At 37.3% G+C, this 15,713-nt stretch overlaps 1 protein-coding gene across 1 annotated transcript in view; it reads left to right on the top strand.

Annotated features, from left to right (window-relative positions):
• Nucleotides 1-15,713, top strand: part of Nf1 (neurofibromin 1) — a 666,749-nt gene that overhangs the window by 559,151 nt on the left and 91,885 nt on the right. Inside the window, exons 44-46 of the mRNA XM_068225031.1 lie at nt 1,170-1,257; nt 14,214-14,384; nt 14,466-14,593. Coding sequence (XP_068081132.1) covers nt 1,170-1,257; nt 14,214-14,384; nt 14,466-14,593 — 387 coding nt within the window. The remainder of the gene's footprint in view (nt 1-1,169; nt 1,258-14,213; nt 14,385-14,465; nt 14,594-15,713) is intronic.

The raw sequence follows: 15,713 nt of genomic DNA, 5'->3' as shown, positions 1-15,713 counted from the left end.
GTTGTCGAACTTATCTCACTAAATATTTTACCGGATACTCTCAAAAGATTTTAACTTATTTACAAATGTACAAAAAACAAAGAAAATTTAAACTGTACGTGGAGGCTATTTATTATTTTGTATTCCATTCATAATTTACCAAAACTGTAGGCCTTTCACTTGCAGAGGGGCTAGTGTGTGGAAGAAAAAATACATTATTGTACAGTACCATGTCATTAAAAAACACTGCCTATGAACATTTACTTGGAATCACAAGCAGAGTGGCTAGTTTCATTTTCATCTCATGAATACCAGTCGGGAATGTGATGTTCTTCAGTAATGTTTTGCATTTAAATATAATATACGGAAGTAGTTTACAGCCATCAAAACTTTTCATTGCCATTAGTTTTAATTAGAACACTTACCACTCCCTTCTCAGAAACAGTAGTGTTCCTTGGCATGTCAAAATACACAGGGGTTCGGTCAGCATTGCCAATCTGCGGGAGGAGGTGCAAGTTCTGCTGCCATAACCTGATCACATGCCTGTGAAACTCTGTAATTTTATTTGAGCAATCATTAGGCATTATTTAGTACAAAGACTTTTTCCACCACAATGACAGGTTATTACACCACATAAACCAAGTAACCTACCCGCAACTTGCCTTGAATAAGTTTCCCAGAGTATAGCGGGATAGTGCAATTTCCCGTGCTTTTAATAGTAATATTTCATGAGAAACACTGCATCCGCTGTTCCTCATCTCTCTCATCCATTACAGTAACGCTTCCTCAACACTCAGGAACTTGCCCTGTTCTGGGCCAAGAAATGCCACTTGCTGCTTTCTCAAGATTCGCACTTTTTTTTGTGTGTGTGAACAGAAAACTCACGACCCACTGCTCTTTTATCATTCACATCTACAAACTTCACCACGTTTATCTTGAATGAAGCCATGTAACTGTTAACTTTCCCATGACAAATATTTACTAACAAGCTCCACAAGATTGAGTTCAGACGGTATGTAGAAGTGGCCCTTTCTCTCTGTTACTGCTGACGTACATTCTTGCAACAAGCCCGCAAATCAGATGTACGGATCTTGATTAGTGCAAACATTTATGTGAATATTTGGTCAAAAATCAGGGTTGCGGCTGATATGTGAATAAATACGGTACATCAATGCTACTTTTTGTTTCAGAGTTTGGAGCAAGTTTTGATGGCTACAAGAGAGCCATTGGAATGGCATTTTAAACAGCTTGATCATGCTGTAGGCCTTAGTTTTAAAGGTATGTAAACTCAAGCTTGTAAACTTGCTGAAATTTAATTAATTCCCTTTTGAGTTCTCCTTTAGACAGCTAAATAATTCCATATGGATTCACAAAGACAATAATAGCACGTTTTATCCCAGGATCCCCCTTGATATTCATGTACAGTGCGTACATTAAGGTGAATAGCCAGGTGGAGTCATGTGTTTAATTCAAGATCATACTACCTTTTGATTGCAGCAGCAGTGGTTTCTGTATGTTTTAAGAAAATGCTTGGGTAGTACATTAAAATCAGAGGCACCTTAATAATACCTATTCTCATTGCATATGTTTCCAAGAGATACTCCATTTGTGGTTTAATATGTGCTTCATTAAATAGTTTAATATGAAAAAGAATGATTGTAAAAATACATCTTGCTCTGCTTGAGCATAAGAACTGTAAAAGAATGGAAAAGGTCATAAAATACTTGGAATGTGTTACAAATGTTATTTTCTGTCTCTTTGCTTTTAGGTTTTATAACATCCCTTTTAGCAAAAATCTATGTAGACATGGACATTACATTTATTGGTCAGGAAAATAAATCACCCTGTAGTCAATGTTATGTTATGTTATATACATAGAACAAACTGGTGGTTGACTCGAAAGCATCATAAATTTTTAGCAGAAAATCAAAACACACACAGATGTCTCTTCCGTGGACATGCATTTTCATGCCTTTGGTGGAGAGATGTATAAAGATAATTTCATAAAAAAGGATATAGAAAGTTTAATTTAGTTTATTTGCTATCTTGTTACTGAAATTATATCTCAAGAATGAAATTTACCATGGTACAAGTAGGTATATAAAAAATAAACATTTTAATTTAGCAGATTTGGAACAGTGAGCAGATATGGGTAATTAATTACATCCATCAATTGGTGAGTCAAATAATCAATCAATCAGTCATCAATGATCTGTATTTAGGGCTGTCATCCAGGTGGCAGATTCCCTATTAGTTGTTTACCTAGCCTTTTCTTGAATATTTTCAAAGAACTTTGAAATTAATCAAACATTTCTCTTGATAAATTATTCCAATCTCTTACTCCTCATCCTATAAATGAACATTTGCCCTCTTGAATTTCATCCTTATTTTTATATTATGATCTTCCCTACTTTTGAAAGCTCCACTCAAGCTTATTTGTCTACTAATGTCATTCAGTCGAGCATCTTGTCTCTTTACTCCCAAGTCTTCCCAGCCCGGAGTTTACAACATTTTCGTAACATTACTCCTTTGTTGGAAATCGCCCAGAACAAACAGGTCTGCTTACCTTTGGATCTTTTCCATTTCTCGTATCAAGTGGTCCTGGTGTGGGTCCCATACACTGGAACCATACTCTGATTGGGGTCTTACCAGAGACTTATATGCCCTCTCCTTTACATCCTTACTACAACTCCTAAATTCCTTCATAACCATGTGAAGAGAGCTGTAACCTTTCTAACAACCTCATTAATGTGATTACTCCAATGAAGATCATTCCTTATATTAGCACCTAGGTTTTTATGATGATCCCCATGACGTACTATCACTCCCTCAACACAGTAATTAAAACTAAGGGGACTTTTCTTCTTGGTGAAACTTGCAACCTGATTTCTTATCCTGTTCACCATCATATCATTGTCTGCTGTCCATTTCACAACATTGTCTAGGTCTTTTTATCGTCGCTCACAATCTTGTAACTTATTTACTGCTCTGTACAGTGTAACGTCATTTGCAAATAGCCTTATCTGTGATTCCAATTCTTTATTCATATCAGATATATAAGAAAACATAGAGGTCCAATAATACTGCCGTGTGGGACCCCCTTATTAATCATTGCAGGATCAGATAACACTTCACCTGCTCTAATTCTCAGAGTTCTGTTTTCTAGAAATGTAGCCACCCATTTAAAACACTCTTTTATCTAATCCAATAGCCCTCATTTTCATCAGTAATCTCCCATGATCTACCCTATAAAAAGCCTTAGATAGATCAATAGAGATACAGTTCCATTTGTCTCTTACAACAAGATAATTTATTGTAATCCTTCTATAAAATACAAGATACCATCTAATAAGATAGAGTTTTTTTACTCATACATGTTTCAACTCTGCTTTTTGCTAGTTGCTTTACGTCGCACCGACACAGACAGGTCTTATGGCGACGATGGGACGGGGAAGGGCTAGGAGTGGGAAGGAAGCGGCCGTGGCCTTAATTAAGGTACAGCCCCAGCATTTGCCTGGTGTGAAAATGGGAAACCACGGAAAACCATCTTCAGGGCTGCCGACAGTGGGATTCGAACCTACTATCTCCCGATTACTGGATACCGGCCGCACTTAAGCGACTGCAGCTATCGAGCTCGGTTTTTAAACTCTGTAGAGTCATGCTCAGTGGGTTAACATAAATTATGAAACCATATTACTAATAGTATGCTGTTAATACGTCGGTCCTGCGGTGTAGGGGTAGCGTGCCTGCCTCTTACCCCGAGGCCCTCGGTTCGATTCCCAGCCAGGTCAGGGATTTTTACATGGATCTGAGGGCTGGTTTGAGGTCCACTCAGCCTACATGATTACAATTGAGGAGCTTTCTGACTGTGAGATAGCTGCCCTGGTCTAGAAAGGCAAGAATAACGGCAGAGAGGAATTGTTGTGCAGACCACATGACACCTCAAAATCTACAGGCCTTCAGGCTGAGCAGCGGTTGCTTGGTAGGCCGTGCCCCCTTCGGGGCTGTTGCGCCACGGGAAAAAAATGCTGTTATTACAATGTGATTCAATTTTTTACTTAATATAGTATCTAAAAGCGTCCATCTTGGTGTTGTCGTAGTTTACGTAAGTGATAGAACACATAAACAACTATGGTGAGGTTGGAAGTCCTCCTGTCTAAATTTTTTTTTAAACTACACATTGGTGTTTGGTATTGTAACTGTACAAAAGTACAATCCCCGATTTTAGGTTAGGAAATGTTTGTAAATGACGATCTTCTGAGTTTCGGTTAGTAAATAATTTATAATATAAGGTAGTGAATATCATGTGAATTTGTTAAATTAAGATGTAAGAACATAATATTGTAAGAATAATTTGTAGATAGGGAATATTGCATATGTGCATCATTATTATGTAATGTCTAAATTTCTAATTTGTATAAATTTGTGTTCACGTGAAGATTGTACAACCAGGAAAACAGTGACTGTATCGGTATAGATGGTTGAAGACGGTTAAAAGTGTTGCAACAAGTGGTTGAGAAACTCTGAGTGTGGCCGGGAAGTGTGTGTTGAAGATGGTAATTCAACAGTGAGGTTGAACCTGCAAGATTGCTATTTGTGAATCGGCAGCTCAGTAACCAATCCAGAAGCTCCAAGTTTGAATAAGGTTGCGTTGACCAAGAGACGCTAGATGATGTTGCAGTTGGAGTGTTGCTTCCAGTGGACTTTTGCAGACATGACAGCCACGTGGAGCAAGCCTATATATACGTGTACAAATCTGCAACAAGTTTATTACTTTTACTGTTCATAACCATTGCGGTTGCTGTTGATGACAATTACCATTACAAAGTCTTTGCTGTATGAGTTTTTTATGGTTGCATTACTGTACTATTACGGAGTCATGACGAGTGCATTACTCAGTAATTTCAAGTTCCTGGTGAGCAGTCGGTGGAAGACGCTACATAGTGTTTTATTGGTGTAATCTGGTGATAATGTGTTGTTGTGTACAGAACTGACTGTCGCTAGAAGAAATTGTAGGCTAAGTGTTCAGCGCTTGGTTGTTCTTTGATTGATGTGATGTGGCATCTTTGATTAACAGAGTATAGTGAGGTGACTGGGTTTGTTTTAACATACAGTTATAACCTAGGATAAATAGATTCCACGGTGATGATGCTGTTTTGCTAATGTAAGATAAGGTTGGGAATGGGTAGTTGTGTTATTCATAGGAAATAATCAGTTTGAAGCGTGGCCTTCACAACTATGTATAGTTGTGGTGTATAGCTTGTAGATGTTGTTTATGGATGTTTGCTTATATTGGTCTCATCACGTGATGATTATTGTTGGTGTTTGTTTTGCTTTGTTTTATTTTGTTTTGGGAGTAAATTCTAGTAATGAAACTGATAGCAAACTTTTGGTGGAGTAAGAAAAAACCAGGCATGCTACTCAAATTATTTTAAGAGTTAAATAGTAGCAGGTAAGATAATGAAGCAAATTTGGAGCCTCTTCAGCCTGATGACCGTCGCCTTGGGAGAATGAGTTCTTTCACGTTCTACAGAGTCAATTATTCTGTAAATCTTTTGGATGTGGTGCTCTATTTCATTATTTATATTTATTTCATCATTTATATGTTATTCTAGTTAACATTTATCCATTTTGTGTTCCATTTTCGATACTTTGTATGTTTAAGTTCGGTCAGTAATTATATGACCTGTTGATGGGTTTAAATTCATTGGAGCTACATGTTTGATGAATAGAATAGGGCCGTAGTGTTTTAACAGGTTGCCAGTAATGTTTTTATTTTTATTTAGATGAGTAAAACCGTCAGTTCGTTCTACTGGTTTTCCGTATAATCTGTAATGGAATGAATAAGGATGAATGTTTCTGCTGGATAATGTGTAAGAGATCTACAACCGGATGAATGTGAGAGTGAAAAGTAAACTCATGAGCTCTATGTATTATTTCAACCACAGACCAGCCCTCATGGCATGCTTAAATTCCTGGCAGTACCGGGAATCAAACCCAAGACATCGAAGATGGCAGCTAATAGTGCTAACTGTTACACTATGAAGCCGAACTCCCATACTACTACTACCACTACCACACTAAGTCAGGTATATACAAATTAGACTGCCAATTTTGTATGTCTTCTTATGTTGGACAAATAGGTTGGAATTTTATAATACGATACGCAGAACATTGTAATGCAATAAAACAATTATTTTTCAGCTATGAGTGTACAGCACAAACACTTTAATCATGATTATACAACAATAGATCAAGATCTGAAGATTTTGCAATATGAACAAAAGGACCTCTTATGTAATATTCTAGAAAATATTTCAACATTGACCAATATAAGAACCCCTTCAATAACTTAAATGAAATTAATGAAAAAAGAAACATATTATTTGAGACTTTCACTCAACAATCTCACAATAAGAATAAGCTCATCAATTGAGGGCAAGACTTTTAAATGGACAAGATCATGCCATTCGAGTGGGCAACACGAAAACGAGTAAGTTACATTCTCACATTTATCCGGTTATAGATCTCACATAAATATTCATCCTTATTCTTTCCATTACAGATTAAATGAAAAACCACTATGAGTAACGAATTGATGGTTTTACTCACCTGAATAAATACTACAACAGTACTGTTAAAACATTACGGCCCTATTCTATTCAGCAAACATGTAGCCCTCACAAATTTAAATGCATCAACAGGTCATATAATTACTGACCAGACTTAAATATATCAAAGGCGGACATTTTATGCTTGTACCAAACACTAACGTTTTTTTTTAAACAAAATATTTTAGACATGAAGACTTCCAACCTCACAATAGTTGTTTCTGTGTTTTATTGGTTATGTCAACTAAGACAACACCAAGATGGACTCTTTTAGATACTACTGTACATTAAGTAAAGAATAGAATTTATCGGTGACTTTGTAATAACAGTATACTATTAGAATAGAACGCAGCCCGGAAGGCGGTTTCGTTGTGCAGAGAGAGACAGAAGTATGAGGTGCGGTGATGCCAATTTGGCTACTCATAGCAGCATGTATGTGTAAACATTTTTTCATCCAGTTATATCTTGAATTTCAAAGCGATGACCTATATTTTTCGTGTGCTTAAAAGTTTCCTAAAAGTCCAAAATTAATTTTTACCATCAAACCCCGCGAAAGTGTTGAGGGAAATTTTCGAGATATTAAAGAAGTTAAATGGAAGTTGAGGGAAATGAAGGCGAAGTGCAGAGAGCATAACAGCATGAATGTGTAAACATTTTTTCTTCCAATTATATCTTGAATTTCAAAGCGATGACCTATATTTTTCGTGTGCTTAAAAGTTTCCTAAAAGTCCAAATTAATTTTTAACATCAAACCCCGAGAAAGTGTTAAGGAAAATTTTCGAGATATTAAGGAAGGTAAATGGACAGTCCAGTTTCAATGCCGTAGGATATTCGCCGTTTTTATACATATCATATATTGTTGTACGCAGAACATTTTTATTGAAATCATCGAGGACCGTCACTGGCTTCTTCCTCTAAGGGTTCTTCTCTGGCGATCTGAACACCGCATTATTTTTATTTCCGAAGTTTTTTTTTTATCCTCTGTACTGTTCGCAGGCCGATACCACACGCGAGTGCTGTCTTCTTTTGAAGCATGGCAACATGGCGTTCCTCACCTTCTCCGCCTATGAACGCCTGCTGCTGCATGCTTACAAAATACAAATACACTTTAAATACTATTTCCCTCACCTGTCGACGGAATACTTGTCTTTTTGCTCTTCCTGGGTCTATCGTACACACGCAAATAGTTCTCTAAATTCGTTGATTATGATATTTACAAATAAAACATAAAACTCGAAACATTCACACTTGTGACCCGCACAAACAGGCACCTCTTACTGAAATGATTCTATTGGCTCAGCGGAAAACACGTCATACTACAAAGCGTGCAAATGTTACTGCGCAACCCTTTTCAAACCGCCTTCCGGGCTGCGTTCTACTCTAGTAATATGGTTTCTAATGTTTTCTTTGTTTTGTTGTTGTTGTTGTGGTTTTTTTTTTTTTTTTTTTTTTTTTTTTTTTTTTTTTTTTTTTTTTTTTTTTTTTTTTGCTATTGGCTTAACGTCGGAGTTAGGTTTCATGGCGACAGTGGGTCAGGAAAGAGTTAGGACTGGGAAGGAAGCGGCCGTGGCCTTAATTAAAGTACAGCCCCAGCCTTTGCCTGATGTGAAAATGGGAAACCACAGAAATCCATCTTCAGGGCTGCCGACAGTGGGGTTCGAACCCACTATCTCCCAAATACTGGATACTGGCCGCACATAATTTATGTTAACCCACTGAGGATGACTCTGTAGAGTTGAAACTTTAAATGGTATCTTGTATTGAATTAGAGGATTACAATAAATTATCTTATTTTTAGAGTTCACCCGTCAATACTGTACCAGGAATGCCCGTACTTAGCTATCTTGGAGAGCATGGACCGTGGTTGGAATGTGTACAGAACAGGTTTTCAAAATGAACTTTTTAAATTGAACTGTTTGTTTATTCATAAAAGAAGACAAGTTGCATATCGCCTTTAATACAGCCAGAATTGGAGAAGAGGAGTGAATGTCCTTTGTGTTGTGGCAGGCGATGTCCCTCACTGCTGGTACTCCTTCCCCACACCATAGGTCAGCTCTCTGTACCAAGGGACCACGTGAATTCCCATGATGACTAGGAGTTCTGGAAGTTCTGGCAGGTCGCAGATGATCTGGGAGTCTTAAGTTCCGGGGTTTAACGACTGTATATACTCGACTGATCATTGGTACAGTTTGAAATTAAGTTAAATGGTTTGAATGGTTCCAATGAAAGGTGTAAAGAAACGTGGTTTTACCGTGTAGAATGTCGATAGAATCTATCACAAGCATTTCTTTACTATAACTGCACTTATGAAAATAAAGGGATTATTCTGCGGTTCGAATGTAAATGGGATTAAACGTGCACTCAAAGCAAAATTCACTTGACACAGTTTCTAAAGATTTTCAAAAGAAACATTTCACTTAGCATGGTTTTGAAAATAAATGCGCTAGTACTTTGCCAGTGTGTTTTTGGGATGTAGTACTAGCAACCTACAAAGTTTGAACAAAATCTGTGATGCAGACATTGTGACCTCCCCTTGTAAGTTTTAATTCACAGTTCAAAAATCTAAGTTCAATTGCACAGTTCTAATATAACTTGAAAAATGCAAGTCCGACGTACACTACTCGGAATAAGAACTAAAAGAAAATATTCGGTCACCTTTATATGATGGATTTCTGTCAAAGTTCATAGTAACACACTGGTAGAATTCTGTCATTGACCGTCCTACATTCAGCCAGCAAGACTAGGCTGTGGAATCACACACCATCTCTCGTGTTGCCTGGTCCTCAATTTGTACAAAATCAGCTGGTCGCATCACAAGATTTCCCTATAACTTCAACTTGCCATAACTTTGTTAATTTTCCATGGATTTACTTGAGACGTGGTAATTATGCACAGTTTAGCATTGGCTACATGATGATGTAGTCCAAATCGTGATGCTAATTTTATTTATTGAGTTATCAGGCATGGAACTATAGAACATTCTATATGACGTAACCTGTCCTTGACCGACCAGCATCGAGTTCGCTCCTTGTTCGCCAGCTGCGGTCGGCTAATCTTGCGCCCGGCGGGTATTTTAAACTTTAAATACTTTGAGACGGGATGCTGTATCAGCGGAATGAAGTTCATAGCTTGTAACATTCCATTTGACCTGAATCTAATACCTCCTATATGTTGCTGGAATCCCACAAGTTGAGCATCACTGTAGTAACCTTTCGTAAACCCCAACCCTCGTCTTTCAAACCAGTTAGTAATTTTGCAAATGTGTTTAATGTCTTAATATAATAACAAAGAATGCTTTCCCAGATCTTACAAACAACTCGTCAAGCTGACTAGCCTGTAATTATCCACTTTATGTTTACCACCCTTTCACTTGTATACTGGGGCTACAGCTGCAACTCCATTCATTTGTATCACTCCTTCATGCAAACAGTAATCAAATACAGTACGTATTTAAGATATGGTATTATATCCCAACCCATAGCCTTTAATATATTACCAGAAATCTTATCAGTTCCAGCTGCTATTCTGGCTTTCAACTTTTGTATCATTTTGTTAATGTCTTTATTATCATACGTAAATTTCAATAATCCGTTAGTATTAGTCGCCGCCTCTATTTGGACATTATCCTAATATCCAACTGCCTTTACATACTGCTGACTGAATACTTCTACCCTCTGTAAGTCCTCGCATACACTACCCATGTTCATTAATCTTTGGAATATCCTTCCTGTAACCTGTTCCTGCCTTACAGTATCCTTACAATCCTTCCATTGTTCCCTAAAATTTGTGTGCCTGCCAATTATGTTTGCCATCATGTTGTTAGCTGACTTTTTTTGCTAAATTCAATTTCCTAGTAAGCTCCTTTAATATCTACTTACTCCCACAACCATTCCTAACTCTCTTTCTTTCTAATTTGCACCTCCTTTTATCTCTTTATTTCCCTGTTACAATATAATGGGTCCTTACCATTCTGATCATATTAAATCTATATAAAAATACTTCATCTGCCGTGTCATGAATTTTTGCTATTACCGCTTAGTATGATCACATTTTTCCTAGCCCTGAAAATGTTATTTGTCATCCCTTGTGAAAGAAACGTGATTTCCAACTCGAGTAAGAACCATCGCCACACTTGTGTGATTATGGGAAAAGGCCTTGAATTCCTGAATTTCACAGGATAAGTTGAACCTTTGGGGAGCAAGATGTTATCCTCAGGAATGTTCAGTTTTGCTTGCTGGTTAGCAGCGAGATTGCTGAATAATACAGTGAGCCTATTTGTGCTTGTATTTCACATTCCATTTAGAAGTTAGAAATTTATTTTGTGTTGAGTGGTACAGTGAAGAGAAGCGAATATTTCTCACGTGATACGATAGCCTATATCTGGATTAGGAACATAATCGTGTGAAATTGGCTAGTGTGGTGCATATTTGTCTTGAGATAACCTAGTTATGGATATGGAAAAAGTCATGAATTTCCTTACTAATGAAGACAAAATTAAACTGTCAGAAAGTGGACTGGCGTCTGCATTTTAAAGTGCGCAGAGGTCACGAATGTTGAACTCGCACCTTCGAGTTTCGACTTGATCACTGGAGTTGGTCGAAGTTTTTTCTAAATGGCGGCCAAAGTTATTCCTCCCCGTCACACATGGTCGAGTGTAATCTCCAGTTCATTGTCTCAGACTGTGATGAGAAAGTAATGTTTAATAACCAGTTGCTCCAAAATAAAAGGCTTCTACTAATATTTGTGATCTGCTATGATACTTTGATATTTTTATTGGCCCCGTGCACGTTTTCATATTTGATGTTTGGTGTTTTTTACACCTTTCAGTGCACTTGTTATTTTATAAGCCCCAGTGGAAAAAGTTTTCATATTTTGTCTCTCATATTTCTCACGCATTTTAATACTTCCCTCTCATCTTTAAAAACTGTAGATACAGTTTTCACTGTAAGCCTACCCGTGGAGACACAAGGTAAAATGCCCTCATGTAGAAAAAATTGTATCTAGTGTTTCAATATCCCTGTTGGATAGTTTTTATTCGTATATTCAGTAGTACATTTTCTCGCTTAACACATTCTGTTTTGTTTCCCGTACAGAAACTTCTTAATGAAGTTTTACTGTATTTCCCCATGCCTCTCTTATCATCCATATGTACTGCCTAATAGTCCTACTTGTATGACATTCACCCCCTGTGGGTGGGAGATGCACATGTAGAATAACCCACAGTATCCCCTGCCTGTCATAAGAGGTGACTAAAAGGGGCCCTTAGCTGAGTCTTGGCATTGCTTCCACTTACTTGTGCCAGGCTCCTCACTTTCGTCTATCCTGTCCAACCTCCCTTGGTCAACTCTTGTTCTTTTCTGACCCCGACGGTATTAGAGCATTCGAGGCCTAGGGAGTCTTTCATTTTCACGCTCTTCGTGGCCCTTGCCTTTCTTTGTCCGTTACTTCATTTTTTAAGTGACGGATCCCTTCTTTCTTCTTCTTCTCTCTCTACCACCTGTGGGTGGGGCACGCAGATGAAAAATACACCCACGGTATCCCCTGCCTGTCGTGAGAGGCAACTAAAAGGGGCAACCAAGGGATGATTGTCTTAGAACCATGAAACTACTTTTGATTAGTACCATCACGCGGGGAACACCATAGGTCACCTTTACTTGCGAGTAGTACCACTATATTAGGTACGAAATAGGTTTGTGATTAGTATTAGCAGAGAGTGGTTCCCCTGTGGGTTTCCAGTACCCATGAGTCATACCCATGTGAGCAACACCGCGGGTCTGGGCGTTGCCTGTGAGTTGTACCACTATATGAGCGACACCGTGGGTCTGCGTTGCCTGTGATTAGTACCCACCATGTGAGAAACACCACAGGAATACCGGCGCCCGTGATTAGTACACCTAGGTGAGGAACCTCATCGGTTTGTGTTGGCTATGAGTGGCGCCATTGTGTGAGAAACACCATAGGTCTGCGTTACCTCTACGACGTGCAATACTTGTGAGTAGTACCATCATGTGTGAAACACCGTGAGTCTTCGCTACTTTTGATTAGTACCCCAACATGACAAATACCATGGTTCAACTTTACTAGCGATAAGTACCATTCTGAGGGGCCTTTGACCTGGATTTTGTACCCCTTTAGACATCAAGCATCCTCAATTCAGGATTGTGCTTTATAAGTGGTCCTTGGTCAGTAACACTATTATTTATGATCTTTTTTTGAGTCGGATCCACTGTTTGTTTTTTTTTGTTCATGTCCATTCATTCATTCTTCATGACTATTTTTTTTATTTTGGTCAGTGGATGATTTTGACCTTTTTGTTTGTCATTTCATTTCGTACCATTAGGGGTAATGACCTCGATGTTAGGCCCCTTTAAACAACAATCATCATCATCATGTATGACATTCCTTTCTATCACAATTAACTTACCTACGACAAGGACAGCTTCATAATCACGTATACCATCTGTCACTTAAGTTTGTCTATAGAGGTCATCTGGTTTTATCAGCACCACATCTAGAATATTTTTTCCTCTAGTTTTTTCCATCATTTTCTGATTCTGCTGTCCTTACCATATTAGCTTATTCACCATTTGTTGGTCATGCTTTCTGTCATTCGCATTCCCTTCCCAGTAAAACTGACATCTAAAATCTCAAATATTCCTACAATCATACAAAGTTTTGTCAAACTTCAATTCTGAACCATTTGCAGTTGACTGTCTTGATATATTCCTAACATCATACACCTTTTTTGAAACTTCAGTTTTCAACCATTTGCTGTTGATTGTGTGAACTATGTGATCAAAAGTTGTATATGCCTATTTGTAACTACAAAATAAGTGACTTGGTTAACATTAACAAATTTTGTTCTCAGCAGGATGTAATTAAGAATAACGGAAAATTAACTAATACTCTGCCTCAGGTTCAGGAAACAAATCGACCAAGCGAGTTGGCCATATGGTTAGGGTTACTTAGCTGTGAGCTTGTATTTGGGAAATGGTGGGTTCGAATCGCATTGTCGGCAGCCCTGAATGGTTTTCTGTGGTTTGTCATTTTGACACCAGGTAAATACTGGGACTGTACCTTATTAAGGCCACGGGCATTCCCTTCCAAATCCTAGCCCTTTTCCACCATCCTTGAATTACAAAATCCTTCAAAGTGTTTGCAGTTTCAAACCACTAGCAAAAAAGAAAAAGAAAATAAACAAATCTAAGCAACATGGAAGTATTATGTACAGAGGCTTTGAAATATTACCTCTAGATGTCAAGAAACTTCCATCTTTTTCCTGAAAACTAGACAAAAGCAGCAAAATTTTTAATTACAAGTCGGGAATAACCCTGACACTTCTTCTGATTTCCAGCTTCTGTCTCTTGGTCCTGTTCTTTCTAGTACATTATTGCATAATTATTTCTAATTTTCTTTTTACATTTTTTCTTGTTATGAAATACTATAGTTGTACAGGCTAAACATACCAATGAATGTGTACATAGAAATGTCAAGGGTATTTAGAAAGCTTGTAAGTGCATAAATCTAAAAAATACCCATTTTTATTTTACGCATTTCATATTATGTAAAGAAAATAATTGTTGATGTGTGTGTTATAAATTATTATGGATATGTTTGTTTCAGCAAATTTCCACTTTGCCTTAGTTGGCCACTTACTAAAAGGGTTTAGGCACCCAACACCAACAACTGTTTCCCGTACTGCGCGTGTCCTGACAGTGCTGTTAGGAATTGTGGCCAAACCTCACAAACGAGAGAGGTTTGAAGTAATGCCTGACAGTGTGGCATACCTTGCTGGTAAGAATATTATTTACTGTATATCATGGTACCTTGGATTTAATTGCAAGTAATAGAAGCAGTACAACAAACCATTTTCAGCTCTCGTGTCAGTATCAGAAGAAGTGAGAAGTCGGTGTCATGTGAAGCATTCCCTGGCTCGCACAATTCCTGAATCTGGTTCCACCGAGAACTTTCCTGTTGATATGCACCTCAACCTCATACCCCAGGTAAGAAAATATTACTTTAATAGAGCTCTCTTATTCTCTGAATTGTTGAAGTTTGCATTAGAGTAGTTTTTTTTAAATGATGACTGTGCCCTGCCCCTTGTTTTTTTTGTTTTCAATATGTACATAGTAATAAATGTTTTATGATGTAAAACTGCAAATTTGAGTAATTTTAAGACAAACTAGAGAAAACAGTGACTTAAAATTTAATTCATAAAATGGTTCAAAAGAAGCTTATGTAATGTAGTCATGAAAATAAAATTGCAACTTATTGGATTCAAAATTCAGTAATGAAATGCTGAGTTTTTAATGGACTATAAGTGAAAGATAGAAATGTCAAGGGTATTAAGAAAACTTGAAGTGCAGTTTTATCACAAATCTAAAAAGAATGCCTGTTATTATTTTTTTTAAATGAAGTACATTGTCAAATTATGGAAACCTATAGATTTTTGAAGGCACTGGCAATGGATAAGAGATAATCTTTTTTACAATGGAAAGACACCAGTACGTGAAATTATAAATAACAAGAAGAGTGAAAATGTGAACATAAGTTGTGAAAGTCAAGTATTAAAACTATATAAACTATTGACAACAACAAATCTCAAATACAGTTAGGTGGAATATTTCTATTCTTGGTAACAATTCTTGAGAAAGTGTCTGTTGTTTGAAACTCAGTCCAGTGCATGTCGAATTTTAAAAATGAAAGGTTGCATCCGTGTGATTTGGATTCCAGGTAAAACTGGAGGACATATATAAGCATGCTTGCTTGCTTGCTTGTTGAATACAAAAGTATGCAGTGATCAAGCAAAAGACAAATTCCAATGAACAGAAAAAGAAATTGTTGAAGTTACAGTGGAAATAATAAAAGCAGTTGGACCTTTATAATTTGTATGCCCCTTAGTGTACTGAAAGAGAGAGAGATCCCAGAAAATTGGCAGAAGGAAATTATAACAGCTATTTTTAACAAAGAAGATTAAAAGCAAGGCATGTAAGTACCTTGTGTTACCAAAATCATGGAAAGAACACTAGGAAGAAAATTAGAAGGTAAAGGAGAAATGATTGAAATGCATCTTCTGGAACTACAGTTTTTCAGAAATCGAAAATCAACAATAGAGTGTATTTT

Source organism: Anabrus simplex, chromosome 1 (genome assembly GCF_040414725.1).
Source record: "Anabrus simplex isolate iqAnaSimp1 chromosome 1, ASM4041472v1, whole genome shotgun sequence".
NCBI classification, from domain to species: Eukaryota; Metazoa; Arthropoda; class Insecta; order Orthoptera; family Tettigoniidae; genus Anabrus; species Anabrus simplex.
This window is presented reverse-complemented; position numbering and strand designations above follow the sequence as displayed.